Source organism: Colius striatus, chromosome 1 (genome assembly GCF_028858725.1).
Source record: "Colius striatus isolate bColStr4 chromosome 1, bColStr4.1.hap1, whole genome shotgun sequence".
NCBI lineage: Eukaryota > Metazoa > Chordata > Aves > Coliiformes > Coliidae > Colius > Colius striatus.
In genome coordinates, this window is record NC_084759.1 from 129,290,662 (window position 1) to 129,305,113 (window position 14,452).

At 42.4% G+C, this 14,452-nt stretch overlaps 1 protein-coding gene across 3 annotated transcripts in view; it reads right to left on the reverse strand.

Annotated features, from left to right (window-relative positions):
* Nucleotides 1-2,760: 2,760 nt before the first annotated feature.
* LOC104563132 (potassium voltage-gated channel subfamily KQT member 1) overlaps nt 2,761-14,452 on the reverse strand; it is a 505,426-nt gene continuing 493,734 nt past the window's right edge. For all 3 annotated transcript variants that reach the window (XM_061988799.1, XM_061988797.1, XM_061988798.1), the window contains one exon: nt 2,761-3,949. In XM_061988799.1, coding sequence (XP_061844783.1) covers nt 3,794-3,949 — 156 coding nt within the window. In that variant the 3' untranslated portion in view covers nt 2,761-3,793. The remainder of the gene's footprint in view (nt 3,950-14,452) is intronic.

A 14,452-nucleotide genomic window follows, 5' to 3' on the forward strand; every position in this document is an offset into this window, starting at 1 on the left:
GAAAAGCTGAGAGAGTTGGAGTTGTGCAGACTGGAGATGAGAAAACTCACTGTGGCCTTTTGATATATAAAGACAGCTTATAAGCAAGCTGTGGATGGACTTTTTTACCAGTAGTGACAAGACAATGCAACAAGAGTTTTAAACTGAAAGAGGGTAGGTTTAGATTGTATATAAGGAAATTGTACATACTCCATCATTGGAAGTGTTCAAGGTCAGGTTGGATGGGGCTTTGAGCCCATGGCAGGCACGTTAGACTGGATGATCATAAAGATCCTTTTGAGCCCAATCCATTCTACAGTTCCATGATACTCAACATTTTCAGAAAGACAATGTGGAAGCAGAATTCTTCGTGTAATCCACTCTTGTTATCTTCCTTTGAATGAACCTTAGAGAAGTTAGAGTTTTGGACAAGACGTCTACTAATAAACATCCAACCAGGGTTTCACATAGCTACTTAAATAATGGCACACGTAGAAATAAAACTTTCCTGTGCAGCTATGCTGCATGTTTATTCCCTATAGGATTCCAGCCTGTAAGAATAAGCTCAGGCAGGTCAGGCAGTTGGATCAAGGAAGTAAACTGTGAGTGCATATGATCCTCATGAAAAATGTAATTTATTTTCAATCACATGCAAGAATTGTGACAACTTTCAAAAGATGTTTTTTGGTGGTGTTTCATCCAGCAAATCCATACTGCAGAGTTAAGCAAAGCCTGTCATGGTGCACCTGATGGTCTTCTGATACTGTTCCTCCATGGACTAGATCATCTTATGACTTCATAGGACTTGTGATTGCAAGAGGAGTCCTCTGGGCTTTGTAGATTTCTGAAACATCCCTATGCTTTTGCCCTACTCTTTCTGTTTCATTGTTGCTACATACAGCTCTGATGCTGTTTTTGCCTGCTTAGTGGATGGTAAGATATGAGAAAAACACATTGAGTAGAAGTCAGTTCTTGCCCTGGGAAATCATAGTTTGCTGCTGAAAACCTTGCTGTTAGCATATCTTGTTAGAGGGACACTCAAAATACTCATGATATCCAAATGTATTAATATACAATCTGTTCACTGTGCAAAACCATCTCTGCTCAGGAGGTTCAGGTAGTGCTGCCAGATGGTCACATCAGTGCTACTCTTGGGCAATCACAAAGAATTTTTTAGATGGCAACTCCTGTCTTAGCTGTGGGTGTGGATATTTGCTTAAATAAGGTTGAACTACAATTGCTTTTATTTTTTCACCATTAGTCTCATCATACAGTGTGAAAATGGTGGGATGTCCCACCAGTCTTCCTCCTTCCTTGCTGCAGTTTTTTCAGGCCACACCCTTATCTCTCCATTGTAGCAACAGTGATGGTCAGAATCACGTGTTGGTGGTGCTGTCTGAACATGTTACGCCACAGCCGCTGTGCTTGCAGTGGCCAGCTGTAAAGCTCGTGGATGGACAGCACTCCTGGGCTTTCAAAGTCTTAAAGGCTAAGGATTGCTGAGGAAACTTTGACTCACTCTTTAAAGAAAGAGACACGTGCACACACACACATGCACATACACTGGCACACATTCCTTTTTTTTTTTTTTCCTGAAGGCACCACTGTGTGCCTCTTTGTCCTTTCCTTCCACTCTTTCATCCCTCCTGACACTCTCCGTAGCTGAGACCACTTGTATTTTATCTAACATAATTTTCCGTGCAAGGAAATTTAACGTCTTTTCCGGCCACTTCAGAATAGTAAGTGTTACTGTATATATAGCATCTGAAGAGTTCTAATGAGACTCATTAGTAAGTAAAATGCTGTTGCATTCCTCAATCCACCAAACAGTGACTATGCAGACCCCCCACACAAATATCTGCAGTGTATCAGAAGGAGGTTTCACCTAGTGTTGGCCACAGAGGTCCCCAAGCTCCTCTGCTGAAAGCTGCTCTGGTCCTCTTCTGAACCTCTGTGGCAAAGAGAGATTTTTGACCTGCAGCAGGTGAAATGGTACTTACCTTTGGTGTCCAGTTGCCCATTTAACTCTGAGTGGCCAGAGTCAGTGAGGTCATTTGAAGGATCATTGCAGAAGCTCATGACCTTGACTGAAAGTCAGGAGCAACTTGATGCCCTGACAATGATTATTTACCATTTTCCCATGTGCCGTGCTGTATTTGGTCATATTCAGTAACTCTGTAGTAATCGGACAAAATGGAACAGCAGCTTGTCAGCTGATTTAATTACAACCACATTGCCTTTTTTTTTTTTTATTGCCTCTCACACATCATTAATATTCTGTCTAAGACGTGCCTGCAATCTAAAGATTGGAATCAGTCTCATTGTGCTCTTTCCAAGCTTGAATTCCCAGACACACAAACCTGGGAAAGAGTTTTAAAGGGACAGGTAATAGTCAGAAGCTAATTTGGTTACATTGAATTGGACCAGTCATTGGACCAAATAAATGCTTATTAAGGGACCAGTCTTTCAGGTTGCTTTTAAGTGCAGTGTAGGCTTTGCTTCCATGGATATGAGTGGGAATAAAACATATTTAGGATTTCCCAGGAATTGGCTCTCTGCTCTGCAGACTTCTGCTCATTCAAATGGTTGGTTATGCAAATATATTAAAAAGACTTGAGCAAACAACGCTGCACCCTTTTTAGCTTGGTTTATTATTTACATATTTAGCAATAGTGTTGTATCTCCCCTTTTCTGGAGTGCCAGGTAAGATCTGTTTCACAATGCAAGTGTACCAGCCACCATACGCCAGATTACAATGAAAAAAAACCCCAACAACTAGCATTTAAAATTATATACAGCAGTTTATTTAGACAGCAATTAGCTTTCATCAACAGTATGCGCATTTCTGTTTTCTTTAAGAAACCCTGCCATTCTCAATCAGAACTGCAGTCCTCCTGCAACACCCTGTTACCCTGTTACCCTGTGACTCAAACTGAGCTTTACAGATATTTTACAGCCAATTACTGTAAGGGTTTCTTTTGTTGAAATCAAGGCAACTGGAGTCAACAGCCACTGCTGAATGAAGGTAAAAGCTTGAGAACATTTTGCATAACAGTCACCAGTGTAGCTGATAGCTATTATAGTGTTCTTGTGCAGTAAGCCTATGCAGATACTATCTCTCCCGCCTGTCTGTTTCAACATGCATCTCATCTCATTTACAACCCTCTGCTTTAATTAGCTGAAGTCTTTGCTTCAGTCTTTCATATGTCAACCAGCTTGTGCTGTACAGTTCCATATTTTTAATCAGTAGCCTGTTGCGTTTTACTTTGTCATTCGCACTAGCATATAAATCTGCCCTTCTTGTGATCCTCGCTGCTTGGTAGAAGTCAAAACATGCTGTTTAATTTTCCTGTTCACTGATTTCCATTCGTTTCATGTTCAAGTGCTGTCTCTTTCCCCCCTTTTGGGCATGCTGTGAGCATTAAACTTGGTGATTAAATTCCAAAAAACCTAGTCCTTTTCCCCTTCCTTGCCCATGAACGGATCGCCCTAACCCTTGCTCGGATGCTTACCTCAACAGTGGGCCCTGTGCATGTGCAGCCAGCCTAAATGGGGGCTGGCTTTCTGGGACAGCCAGAGGCTGACAGAGGTTACCTAACGGTGGCTAATAAAACAGGTGTAAAACTTATGTGCTCTCCTAGAGTTGTGACTGGCTTCTTGCTGCTTTTTCATGCTTGTTTTTTTTTTATTATTTAATCCACTACAGCAGAATATTTTAGTTCACCCATGACACAGATGAATCCTAAAAAACCAAGACTTAAAAATAACTGGACAGAAAAGAATGAGAGGGTGACATGTGGCTGTCCTCTGGCTTTCAAATTTTCTGGTTCACTGAGGAGGAATCTGAGGTTGTCTGTATCTGTCTGACAGGTGGGATGGCTGGCCCTGACATCTGTGCCTGTGGCTGATCCCAAAACTGAGCCTGGAGCGTGTTCAGGATGTCATCTAGCTTCTGGTCCATCTGCATGACCTGTTAAGGAATCAGAAAGCAGATGAGCTGTCAAATGGTTGCATATGTTTCTGGTGAGAGATTGTGGGCATCTGAGAATGTGGGCATCTGTTCTAGAAAAGTTGAATGACACTTGTGAAGTGACAGGGAAGGGTGTAAAGCCACATAAAATGGCAGCAGAAGGACAGGACATTGGTGGTCCGAGGACTTGACCACTTGAGTCTCCCATTTTGCCTCAGATTTTTCCCAGGATTACCAGCTTCTCTCAGAGATGATGCATCCTGCAAATATCTGCCCTGAAACTCTCTTTTGCTGTTTGGTTTATCGTGAATGTTTTTTCCCACTACCTCTCCCAACTGCTTCACCACCCTTAGTTGTAGGACATCATGCTTTCCATTACTGTCTTGGGAAATAAAATAGCTCCCCTCCCTTCACACTGTAAACAGATGTGTCTGTGATACATACTACAGTCAGAGATCCTACCAGATACAATGTTTATTCCCATGCATTGTGAGGAGGATAGCCTGCTAAAAACCACATAATAACACCAATGACTTAATTAAAAAAAAAAGAACAACCATCTATAGGAAGGCTGACATGCTAATCCCTCCTCTCATTTCTTTGCCTTCCAACTGAAATGTCTCAGGCATAGTTCCTAGGCAGGGGACACTTTTCTAGTTATTTTTGGTTTTAAGTAGGGAAAGGAAAATGTGGATCTTCAAAGGGACACTGCTCTCTACTGCCTACCTCTTTTCTGAAATTCTGTTCTTTTCTAGGAGAACCAAGCAGGCATTACCCCTCTGCGCTGGCGGGGCTTGCCTTCACTGTAAATGGCATCCCGCTCACCTTAGCATCAACCAGTGGGACAGGCTGGAGACCAATAACTGCTCTAGTTTCCTCTGAATATTTTAAAGGCAGAACTGTGGCCAGCACCACGTAAGGAACTGGGATCACTTCTAATGATGCTTGAATATAGTGCAGCTTTGTGTAATAGATGAGCCCAAGAAAAGTGAGCATTTTGAAGAACATTGGATGGTTCACTTTACAGTTATCTGCTGTGAATCTCTGAGCCTCTGCAAATGGTGATCTGTCCCAATGGGTCTAATAAACTTTGATAGCAAACCTTTTAAAGTGATATCAGATCTAAACTGAACTTTCATTAGAAAAGGAGACAGAGAGAAGGATTCCAACCCTTTTCTGTGCAAAGATAACTTTGGAAATAGCCATTGGCAGCATGGACTGAAAGTTTAGCAGACTGAGATTGCTTTGAAAACCAAGGCAAAGAAAATCACCTTATCCGCTCTCCCCTCCTCTGCGTTTTCTCACTCCAAATGTCAGCTTCCTTGAGGGCCCCTCAAATCTCAAGGTACCAGAAACTTTTTCAAGTTATATCATTTTGGCAACCACTATTCTCCTCTATGTACAACCTGCTGGGGTAAAGAGGAGTGGAATATCTCTCATACCTCATGGAGGCAGAGATCTGCCTGTCTCCACTTCTGCTTTCTTGACTACTATCTTCTAGTAGAAAAGCTCCTCTCTCTCCTTCTGTTTTGGTGTGGGTGTGGGTTATCTGAGGCAGTATTTTCAAGAAGCAAGGTGGGAGTATTTAGGGCGTGGGTTAGACAGCACCATCATTCACTAGGATATCTGCCTGAGTGCTTTCAGGTGGCCAGCACTGCCTGGGCAGTGACCAGGGCATGCAGGGTAAGGTGTGTGGGTATGGGAGGATGGGGGCTGCTCACTGCAGCTGGTGCCAAGCCTGGCTTGGGATCAGTCACAGTTGAACAGCAACCTGAGTAGATGTTGACAGTCTTTGGTTGAGGAGAAGGGACCTTGGCAGAGGCTGTGTCTGGCAGAGGTGCAGCCACCTCCTGGCCAGCCTGACCCCACACTGCCAGCGGCATCTCTGCCTTCTCCCACATCTAGGAGAGAGTGGTCAATGCTGCTGTGGCAGGTCAGTCTCTCTGGTGTGGTCACCAGCAGAAGCACTGAGTGCTTTCATTTTGGGCACCACAACTACATATTTTGCTCAGCATTAACTTGGTTCGAAGTCTGGAAGTCTCTAGCGGTTTAAGGGTTAAGTAAGCATGGAACTAATTTAAAAACCACAGCATTTATTTTCTCCATTCTTGAAAATCCTGTTTGGCTGATGCTGGTAATGACTCAACAGAATCTTTCTTAAGCAGAAATGTTGCACAGAGAAGAAATTAAAGCAGAACTAATACATTACAGTAGGGTAAAAAGAAGTGTAGACAGGGAAACGGCATCAAGCAGATGAAAGATCTCTTGGGGCTTTCTTTTGTGAGACTTTATTGATTTTGATCTGCACGCTTGATCTTAGATAAGCTATGCCTGCATATTCCATATCATTTAAACTCGCTGTATTTCTCTCTATTTTGCCAACTCAGTGAAAGAATGTGATAGGGAATAATTTTATGCGTTTTTCTTTCCAGGGGAAGAAGAAGGTGGAGAATGTAAATATTCATTTGCAGGGAGGGAAACTGAGACATTTATACATAAGGGAGTGGATTACACTACACTTCTGTCACACCTTCCACACAAGGATCTGAAAATATTTCCTGAACATTAACAAACAAAGCTGCTCCAGTTCTCTTGTGTCAACCATATGCACGGGAGGGTTTTAATGATAATTTTTGAGATTAGAACCACGACCCTACAAAATGACGTGACCCATAAGAATAAGTGGTCAATTGCAGGTCTCTTTTAATCCTTAGCTTTGTATTTTATATGCAACCTCAATCCACCAATTTCTGGCACCAAATCTTCTAAAATATTCTTTACTTTTGAACATGCAACTAGGCTGTTAAAAGTCTAGCCAGAAAGATCAATTCCTAAGTACCTTGTCAAATTGGAGGCTATTAAAAAGAAATCAGAGGCTGGTTAACCATGATTAAGGAGTGACAAAAGGAAAGAGGCGGACACTTCAGACTTGACTGAAGTCAGTAGGATGACTGATATGCAGGGTTAGAAGACTTTTCACATGGGTGAAGGTTTTTCACAAGAGTCATGGCTTCAGGTTTCTCTGAAACCACTTAGCAGCTGTGACTTTCCTAAAGCCCAAACAGAACAGGTTTTGAGTCACACACCCAGGCGAGCGTGCAGGCAAAGGGTTAAATTGTGCAATGTGTTTTTCGGCTGAGTAAAGTGAGAAGCCAGCCAGGGCTGGCTGAAGAGTTTCCAGAGAGATGTGATATGGCTCTTGCAGGCTCGGTGGAGACAGGTGAGTTTGGCAGCTGTCCACGGGCAAATGGCAACAAAACTTCTGTTCTCCCACAATACAAAAGCGCCCCGGAGATGATCTATAAAATTGTTAAAATGCTTTTATACCCTTTCAACTGCCCTGAAGAAAGGAGATTTGCAAAAGCAGTTTAAAATATTACTGTTGTTACTGGGGCTATGAGGTGAGCTGAAGGAGTGTTGAAATGTATATTCATTTTAACATCCCCCTATGAAAGGCAGCTGGACTCCATGGTGACATGCAGGACTATTAGACAAAGAAAGTGTCTCATGGGCAGCTCCAGTGAGTCACAGTAAGCCATGAAGGGAAACTGGGTCACACAGTCTGGGGTACACGAGGCATAGCTATCCTTCACCTTGAGCACCATGTTGGCTTTCAATAGTTATATGCTGTTTGAGGTTGCTTTTGAGCAACCTCTCTAAATACCTCTTTTTACCTTGACGGGCTCCTGCTGTAGAAATGCTTTGTGGAGAAGGCGACTCTAGGAATGGTATCAGCATTGAGGAGGACTGGATCATGCTGGGAGTTTGTCACACGCTGAATAGATTCCAAACTCCCCTGAGACATTTTTGCTGACATGTTTTGCACATGCACACCATAAACAAAATGCATGTGTGGAAAACTCAGTTGGAGTAACCACATGGTCTCCCCCAAATCCTCTCTAAGCTTGAAAAATCCCTTCCTCTAGGTTTTGCCTATCATTTAACTATATATCTAGAAGCTAGGAAAGCCAATATCAATTATGTGCACAACACACTGACTTGAACTTTTTCCAGAGGAGTAGCAGAAGGTCTGCTGGAACGCTGAAGCCAATCTGTAAACCCACAAATATGCTCACATGTTGGTGGAGCTTTGTATCCAAAGCTAAACCCCGTAAATCAAATAAAGTTGCTGTCACCTCCTTAAAGCTATGCTCTCTCCCTGCCTGTAACAGTCCTACATGAATTGATAAAAAATGGCTGAGCTTTATGGCCTTCATGCAGTTGTCTGTAACATATCTGTGCTGCTGGTACTAAGGGTGCACCATGAAATGGAGGAGGGAGAGAAGAGAGTCCAGTTTGCCTTACCAATCAAAATGTCATGGAGTAACAGTAGATTCTGCTTTTGGTTAAGCTAGGTTGACTTTGAATTTTCATTTGCCTCACTCAAGTGGGGAGAACTATGAAGCTGTGCCCACAGGACATGCCCAAGGTGTTCTGCCAGGGTGGAGGGCTGGAAGAGAAACTGTGCTGTTGAGCCTCATCCTCTGCTATAGAAGCTGCTGTGTGACGGGATGCTTTGGTTCTGAAAGCTCCATGAGACATCCAGGTTCCCTCTCTGTATCATGCAGCCCTCATCCTGCAACAGACTTCAAACTTAAGCACGAAAAACCAAGACAGAGCCACCAAAGCACAGTGAGTCACAGGTGGCTACCAAGGGCATTCCTGGAACTTCTGCAAGGTGTAAAGTGATATCTTCCAGCTGACACTGCAAAGTCAAACACATCTGGGGCCAGACCTGCTGTGGCTGTGCAAGCACAACATCCCAATCTGGGTTTTGCAAACCACCGGAGTCCTCAGATCAGCCCACTGAACACCTCTTCTATAGTTGTAGCTCCAGCTCTGGGCTCACAAGATTGCCATCATGTAGGCATGTCTCCCCAAGACACTGCCATTTCCTCTGTTTCCAGTCTTTGCTGCAGCTCCTGGCTCCCAAGGTAGCTAAGCTGAAGAAGGTTCCAATCGCTGCAGCTTATTTCTGTGCTTATTTCTGAATATTCCCATCTCGTTATCTGTGATAGCTCACCTAAGGTCTTGTTCACAGGAGAAAATGGTATTAATTTAGTAAACGCCAATGTGATTTAGTTGAACTAGTGCAATCCATTTTATGCGTGCTTCCATTTCTGACTCGTATAAAATATTGATTTAGCTTAAGTTCATTATCCAGAAATTTGTGCTATTTTCTCATGTAGACCAGGTCTGTCACATAATTTTTCTTCTCATACCAGATGGTGAACTGATTTGATTAGATTCTGTAATTCTTATTGTCAGCTTTTTATGCTCATCTGGTCTTGTAACTTCTCTCTACCTACAGTTACATCCGATTATTAAAACACACTAAGTGCCTATCATATGATTTGAAGACTGAAATGTTTATTTTAGGAATTGCTTTATTCTTTAGCATGTCCTGAAGTGCATTTATTGCTGTCCAAAGACCGCTGATTAAGGAAAGGGAAAACTTTTCTCTACAGCACTGCATGAAAAACTATCTCCCTGTCAACTTGCTTGTCCCATTGGAGAAATTTCACCAAGGTAAAATGCTGAAGCCACTGAAACTTTTTTTTCTTTCTTTTTATAATGGTCAGCCAATACAAATGTCTGCTTATAACTGTCTGCAAGGAAGCCAGTGTCCATACCAGCCATAAAGACCATGACTATCTTGGGGAGGTTTCTGTTATGCAAGTTATGGCTATAGTGCAGGTTTTGTGGGCCTTGTCCAACAAAATGCTTATGGATGTTTTAGCTTGAAGTATGTGAAGTGTCTTGCTGAGTTCACCAAACATTTAAGTGCTTTGCTGAACTGGGGCCAGAACGGTCAACAGTTTGCAAGACTATACCTTTTGTGTAAGCTTTTGGAGTCTCCTAAAGTACTCACACACAGATATGTGCAGAAACATGTTTATACCACCATGTCTCTGAGGAGTAATAATTGTCATTTACCATGGCATTCTTCATGAAATAACTTTGGGATTCATATTAGCAGAGAACTAGCAGCTTGTCTCTCCTCTTAACAACAACGAGAGGGGTTTGGTGCACAATCTCCCATTAGCTGACTGTTTTTGGGATGAGTTGTAACAGATTTGGAATTGACCTAAATTCTAAAACGATACTGTATTCCAAAGCAAGGTTTCCAGGTGGCATGTACAGCAGGAAACATCTTACTGTGATATGTCCATATCTTGCAGTCAACTGCCTGCACTTCCTGCCCCAACACTAAGTTATACAGCTTCTCACTTCATTCCACTGAGGGTACAAACAGAACAAAAAGATCTGCTTCAATCAATGGGAGCTTTTGCTACTGATCTCAAAGGTCAGGTAAACAGGTACATGAGTAGAAGCTACACAAGGCCCACTTCCATGACAGTCTATTGCTGTGACAGACCCAAATCTCCATGAACACCAAAAAATATATAAACCACTGTTCTGTCTTGTTTGACTTACTCCCGTGTACCCCTTGACAGATATTGGTTGTTTATTTTCATTCCATGAAACTTATCTAGATAAGTCTACAATTTTCCATGCCTCCCTTCCTTTATCCCAAACATCCCCACCCATTCTTAGGTCAGGTGTTATAACCTTCAGTGACCTAGAATATAGTAATCTTTATGTTAAGTATAGCTTCATTTGTTTTGGTTTCCATCTACCTTTCCTGTTTAAATGAAAACACAGAAGTCTATCCCTCTGCACTTTGTTCCTAGGGTATTTCCTGTCAGTGCCCTTTTGGTGATCATTATATTTTTATATTTTTGGTATGCCATAGTTGCACTGATGAACCTCTGCAGCAAGACCTGTGTCTGTGGTTGCTGCTTCTTGTGTAAGATGCCATTTGCTTAGGTGTTGAGCAACTCATTTGCTTAAGCATTGAGTTCAGCCCCAGGTTTCTAAAGCAGGCCTGGTCAGCATGCAGTTTGTGTTAGCAGTGTGACTGCTTTGGGGACGGTGTGATTCTTCTTTTTCTTTTAAATTAATCCTGGCTTCCTGATCAAATGAGGTCTCATTGATGATGTATCTGTCTATATGTTGTCACAGCAGTTTTGGAGTAATCTTGGCCAGATTCAGACACATTTGCCAGAGAGACAGAGTCCCTACAGATGAAAAGTTTGGACAGATTTCTGGAGGCCAGACTGTTGTGAAGAAGACAGACATCCAAGTTAGTGCCTCATTGAAGGAAGGGCAGAAGAGGAAGGTGAATTGTATTATTAGACCCCGGAGAATCCACACAGGATGCCCTGACCACAGGAAGAGCTTTATTCAGCTCTTGCCCCTTATTAGCCTCAGATAATCAACCACAAAATACAGAGGCACAGGAAATCAGGCAGCACAATTTCTGCTGCTCCCAGAAATGCTTGTTTCTGACTGAAGAAATTCAAGTGATGCCACTCTTTGCATGGACACAACAGCATGAGGTCCACAGCTGCCGTTTCGCAGCAGCACTTGGCTGCTATCTATGCAGTAACTGCTGCAGGTCTTTGTCTCATTTTGCCTCTTTGCACATGCACCTCTATGTCTGTTCACAGCCAGTGCTTTGAAATGTTTGGGGTTTTTTCCCCTGATTTCCCCCCAGGTAGGTAAATGAGACTTTTCAGAGCTTCTCATTCTCCTGATTTACATACATAAATGGTTATTTGTGTTGTGTGGGACGTTTCATTCTGCACCCTCCTGCAGATCCTGCTCAGATCCTCCCTGTAATCTCGCCATCTCTCTTTGCGACATCGTGCTTCAGCCGCACCCTGGATGACGCACTGCCATTTCTCAGCTCATTACATTGTGTGGCTACAAGTCCTGCTGCAAAATCAGCATGGAAAGAAACAACACACAAAAATAACAAAGCTACTCCAGCCTCAAAGGTGGATACACAGCTACTGTGAGTCACACCTTAATTTCACAATGAAACAGCCTTGGAACTTATGCTCCAAGATGTTGGTTAATTTAACTTTAAATCTATAAACAATACTGGACAGTGAGAAACAAGAGGAAGAGAATGCAGCACTTAGTATTTAAATAGTGCCAAAGGAGCACTGAGAAAGAAGTGACTTGGGCCTTTCATTAGATGGACGTGATAAGCTCAGCTTTTTAGATGAGTGTGATGAACTTGGTCTTTGTGCCTCATCTAACCCTTTGGAGAGATGGTATCAAGCCTTCTATGCTGTGACTGTTTTGTCTTTACTTCTGCTTTTTTTGAGGTCTATTAAGTCTCTTCCATAAGAAGAAAATGTAACCCCATCAACCTCATGGCTAGACAGATTTCACCAGTTCCTGTAACAGGGAGGATGCTTTGGACTATACAGCAGCTAGTTTGTCTCTTCTCAGCTTAGTTGTGAGAATTACTTACTGATACTGAAATCAGTGGGAAAATACTCTTAAACCAGGCCTACTGACCTGACATCTAGCTGAGGCAGCATCTAGTTAGAGCAGCTGATGGCCTGTGTTATAATAAGGTAATATTTATATGCCTTATCACAAGTGTGGTACACAACTGTCATCCATTGACATTCACTTACACAAAACTTCACTTCAAACTTTACTATCAGTCCATATTTCCTTATAGGCTGGCAAGAAAGGCAAAGAGAGGAGAGAGGGAGTGTTATTACTGGGAGGAACACAGGCATTATGATGATGGTGATCTAGATAGCAAGACATGTAGCTACTAGAAAAGTTCCAGGCAACTCTTGTGGGACTAGAACATGACCTCATAAACCCACGGTCCAGTCTACTCCCCAGCACAGCCTTTTGCATTGAGGACATCTCACTTCCCAGATGAGTCTCATCAAAATCTGTCAACCACAGGGATCATATTATCTGCCATTTCGTATCTTTCTAACATGAAATCATATGAAATTGGGTAGCTTTGAGTCTTGGTACAAAACAGAAGACATAGATCTACAAAAGATAAGAGTAATCTAAAATGGAGACTGAAATTTATGAAGGAAATGTAAGCTGTATGAAGAAAGTAGATTGTATTGGAATAAAAAAGATCAGTCACTGTTGGAAGAGAACAGGATTGAAATGGAGAGCAAGGCTGGAAGTGTGACACAGTGATCATGCCAGGAAAAAAGATAATAATTGGGATGATTGTCTGGAGATCAGAGGGTGTCACTGGGAGGCCACCATCTGGGCTTCTGTTTTCAGTTGCGTGAAATAATCGTCATACCATTTTAGCCAAACCCTGTAGAAAAAGTAAAGGCCAGCCTGTGTGCAGGTTTGTGCTGATATCCGGGAAGCAAGTCTGAAACATACCTTTCATTGTTGCAGGGGGACCTGTGCTTGAACACTCCTTTTGATGTGTCCTATTTCAGTGAAAGCAATGAAGTAAGCTTGATAGAAGCAAATTCATAAGGGTGTTGGAAAGTGAAATCTATTGGAAAAGGTGAGTGAAAACTTGTGCCCTTATTTCTTCTCTACTCTGCATGCACAAGTCTCTAGGGTTGCCTTTATGTAACAAGTTCACTGAAACTCTCACACCCTTTGAAAGGTGCCACAAGCTTTGCTTAACACACACAATGCAATCAGAGGAAGAAACTGCAGAAGCACAACATGGTGTTTTGTATTTAAATCAGAAGGATTATGAAACACTATTGTTTGCTCATCAAAATGCAGGAACGCTAAGCAAGTAAAATATTATCAGACAGTGCTGACTGAGAGTGTAACAGTTCTTGATTTGTGCTGATTCAAATACACTTTGATGAACTTTTTGGTTTTTGCCTGTCTGGCTTATCTATCATTCAATGGATTTTACTAGCCTGCTTGTGTGTACTAGACCTGATTAACAGCACTGCCACACGCACGTTTGTAACGAATTCTTGAAAAAATCACAGCGAGTGGGTGGACTCTCGGCTGTCTGGTTGGGTTTTGCAGCAGCAGTGACCTGACTTTGAGGGTGTCTGTCTGTCTGTCTGTTCAGTCCTACCGAGCCGCGCCATTCGGTCCCAGATCAGTAGAAGCCACAGGCATAAACCCTGAAGGAAAAGCAGTCACACAGCAAGAAATGGTTCACAACTTGAGCTGAGATTGCTCAGCACCTGGAAGGGTCTGAGCAATACGTGGCGTGTGACAACATAAATCAGTGCATACACTGGCTATAGCTATGGTAACCATGGATGCAGAACATCAGAAGAGATTGCAGGGAGAATGAATTTGTCTGGATTTGTCTTTTTTTTTTCTTTCCGAGACTAGAGAATTAATTGCATTGTACATTCTGTAGCTAAAGAGATGTCCATGGGAGCTTAAAACACTAACTGAGAATAGGAGATTGAGTAAAGCAGATTTTCCAAAACCAGAATCTGAATGGTCGAACATTTTCCACTTCTTTTGTGCTTGAAAAATAGCAGAGATTTTTGAAAAATCAGCATGGCTACATCCCCAGGGGAGACTCAAATGAAGCATTAATTAAAGGAAAGAAAGGGAGGTGTCTTATTTGAACTCTGCTGAGCTAGATGGATTACCTATGAAAGCTGGCATTGACAGGACAGCTGTATGAAGAAGCCTGTGGCAGAAGAACCGGTGTCT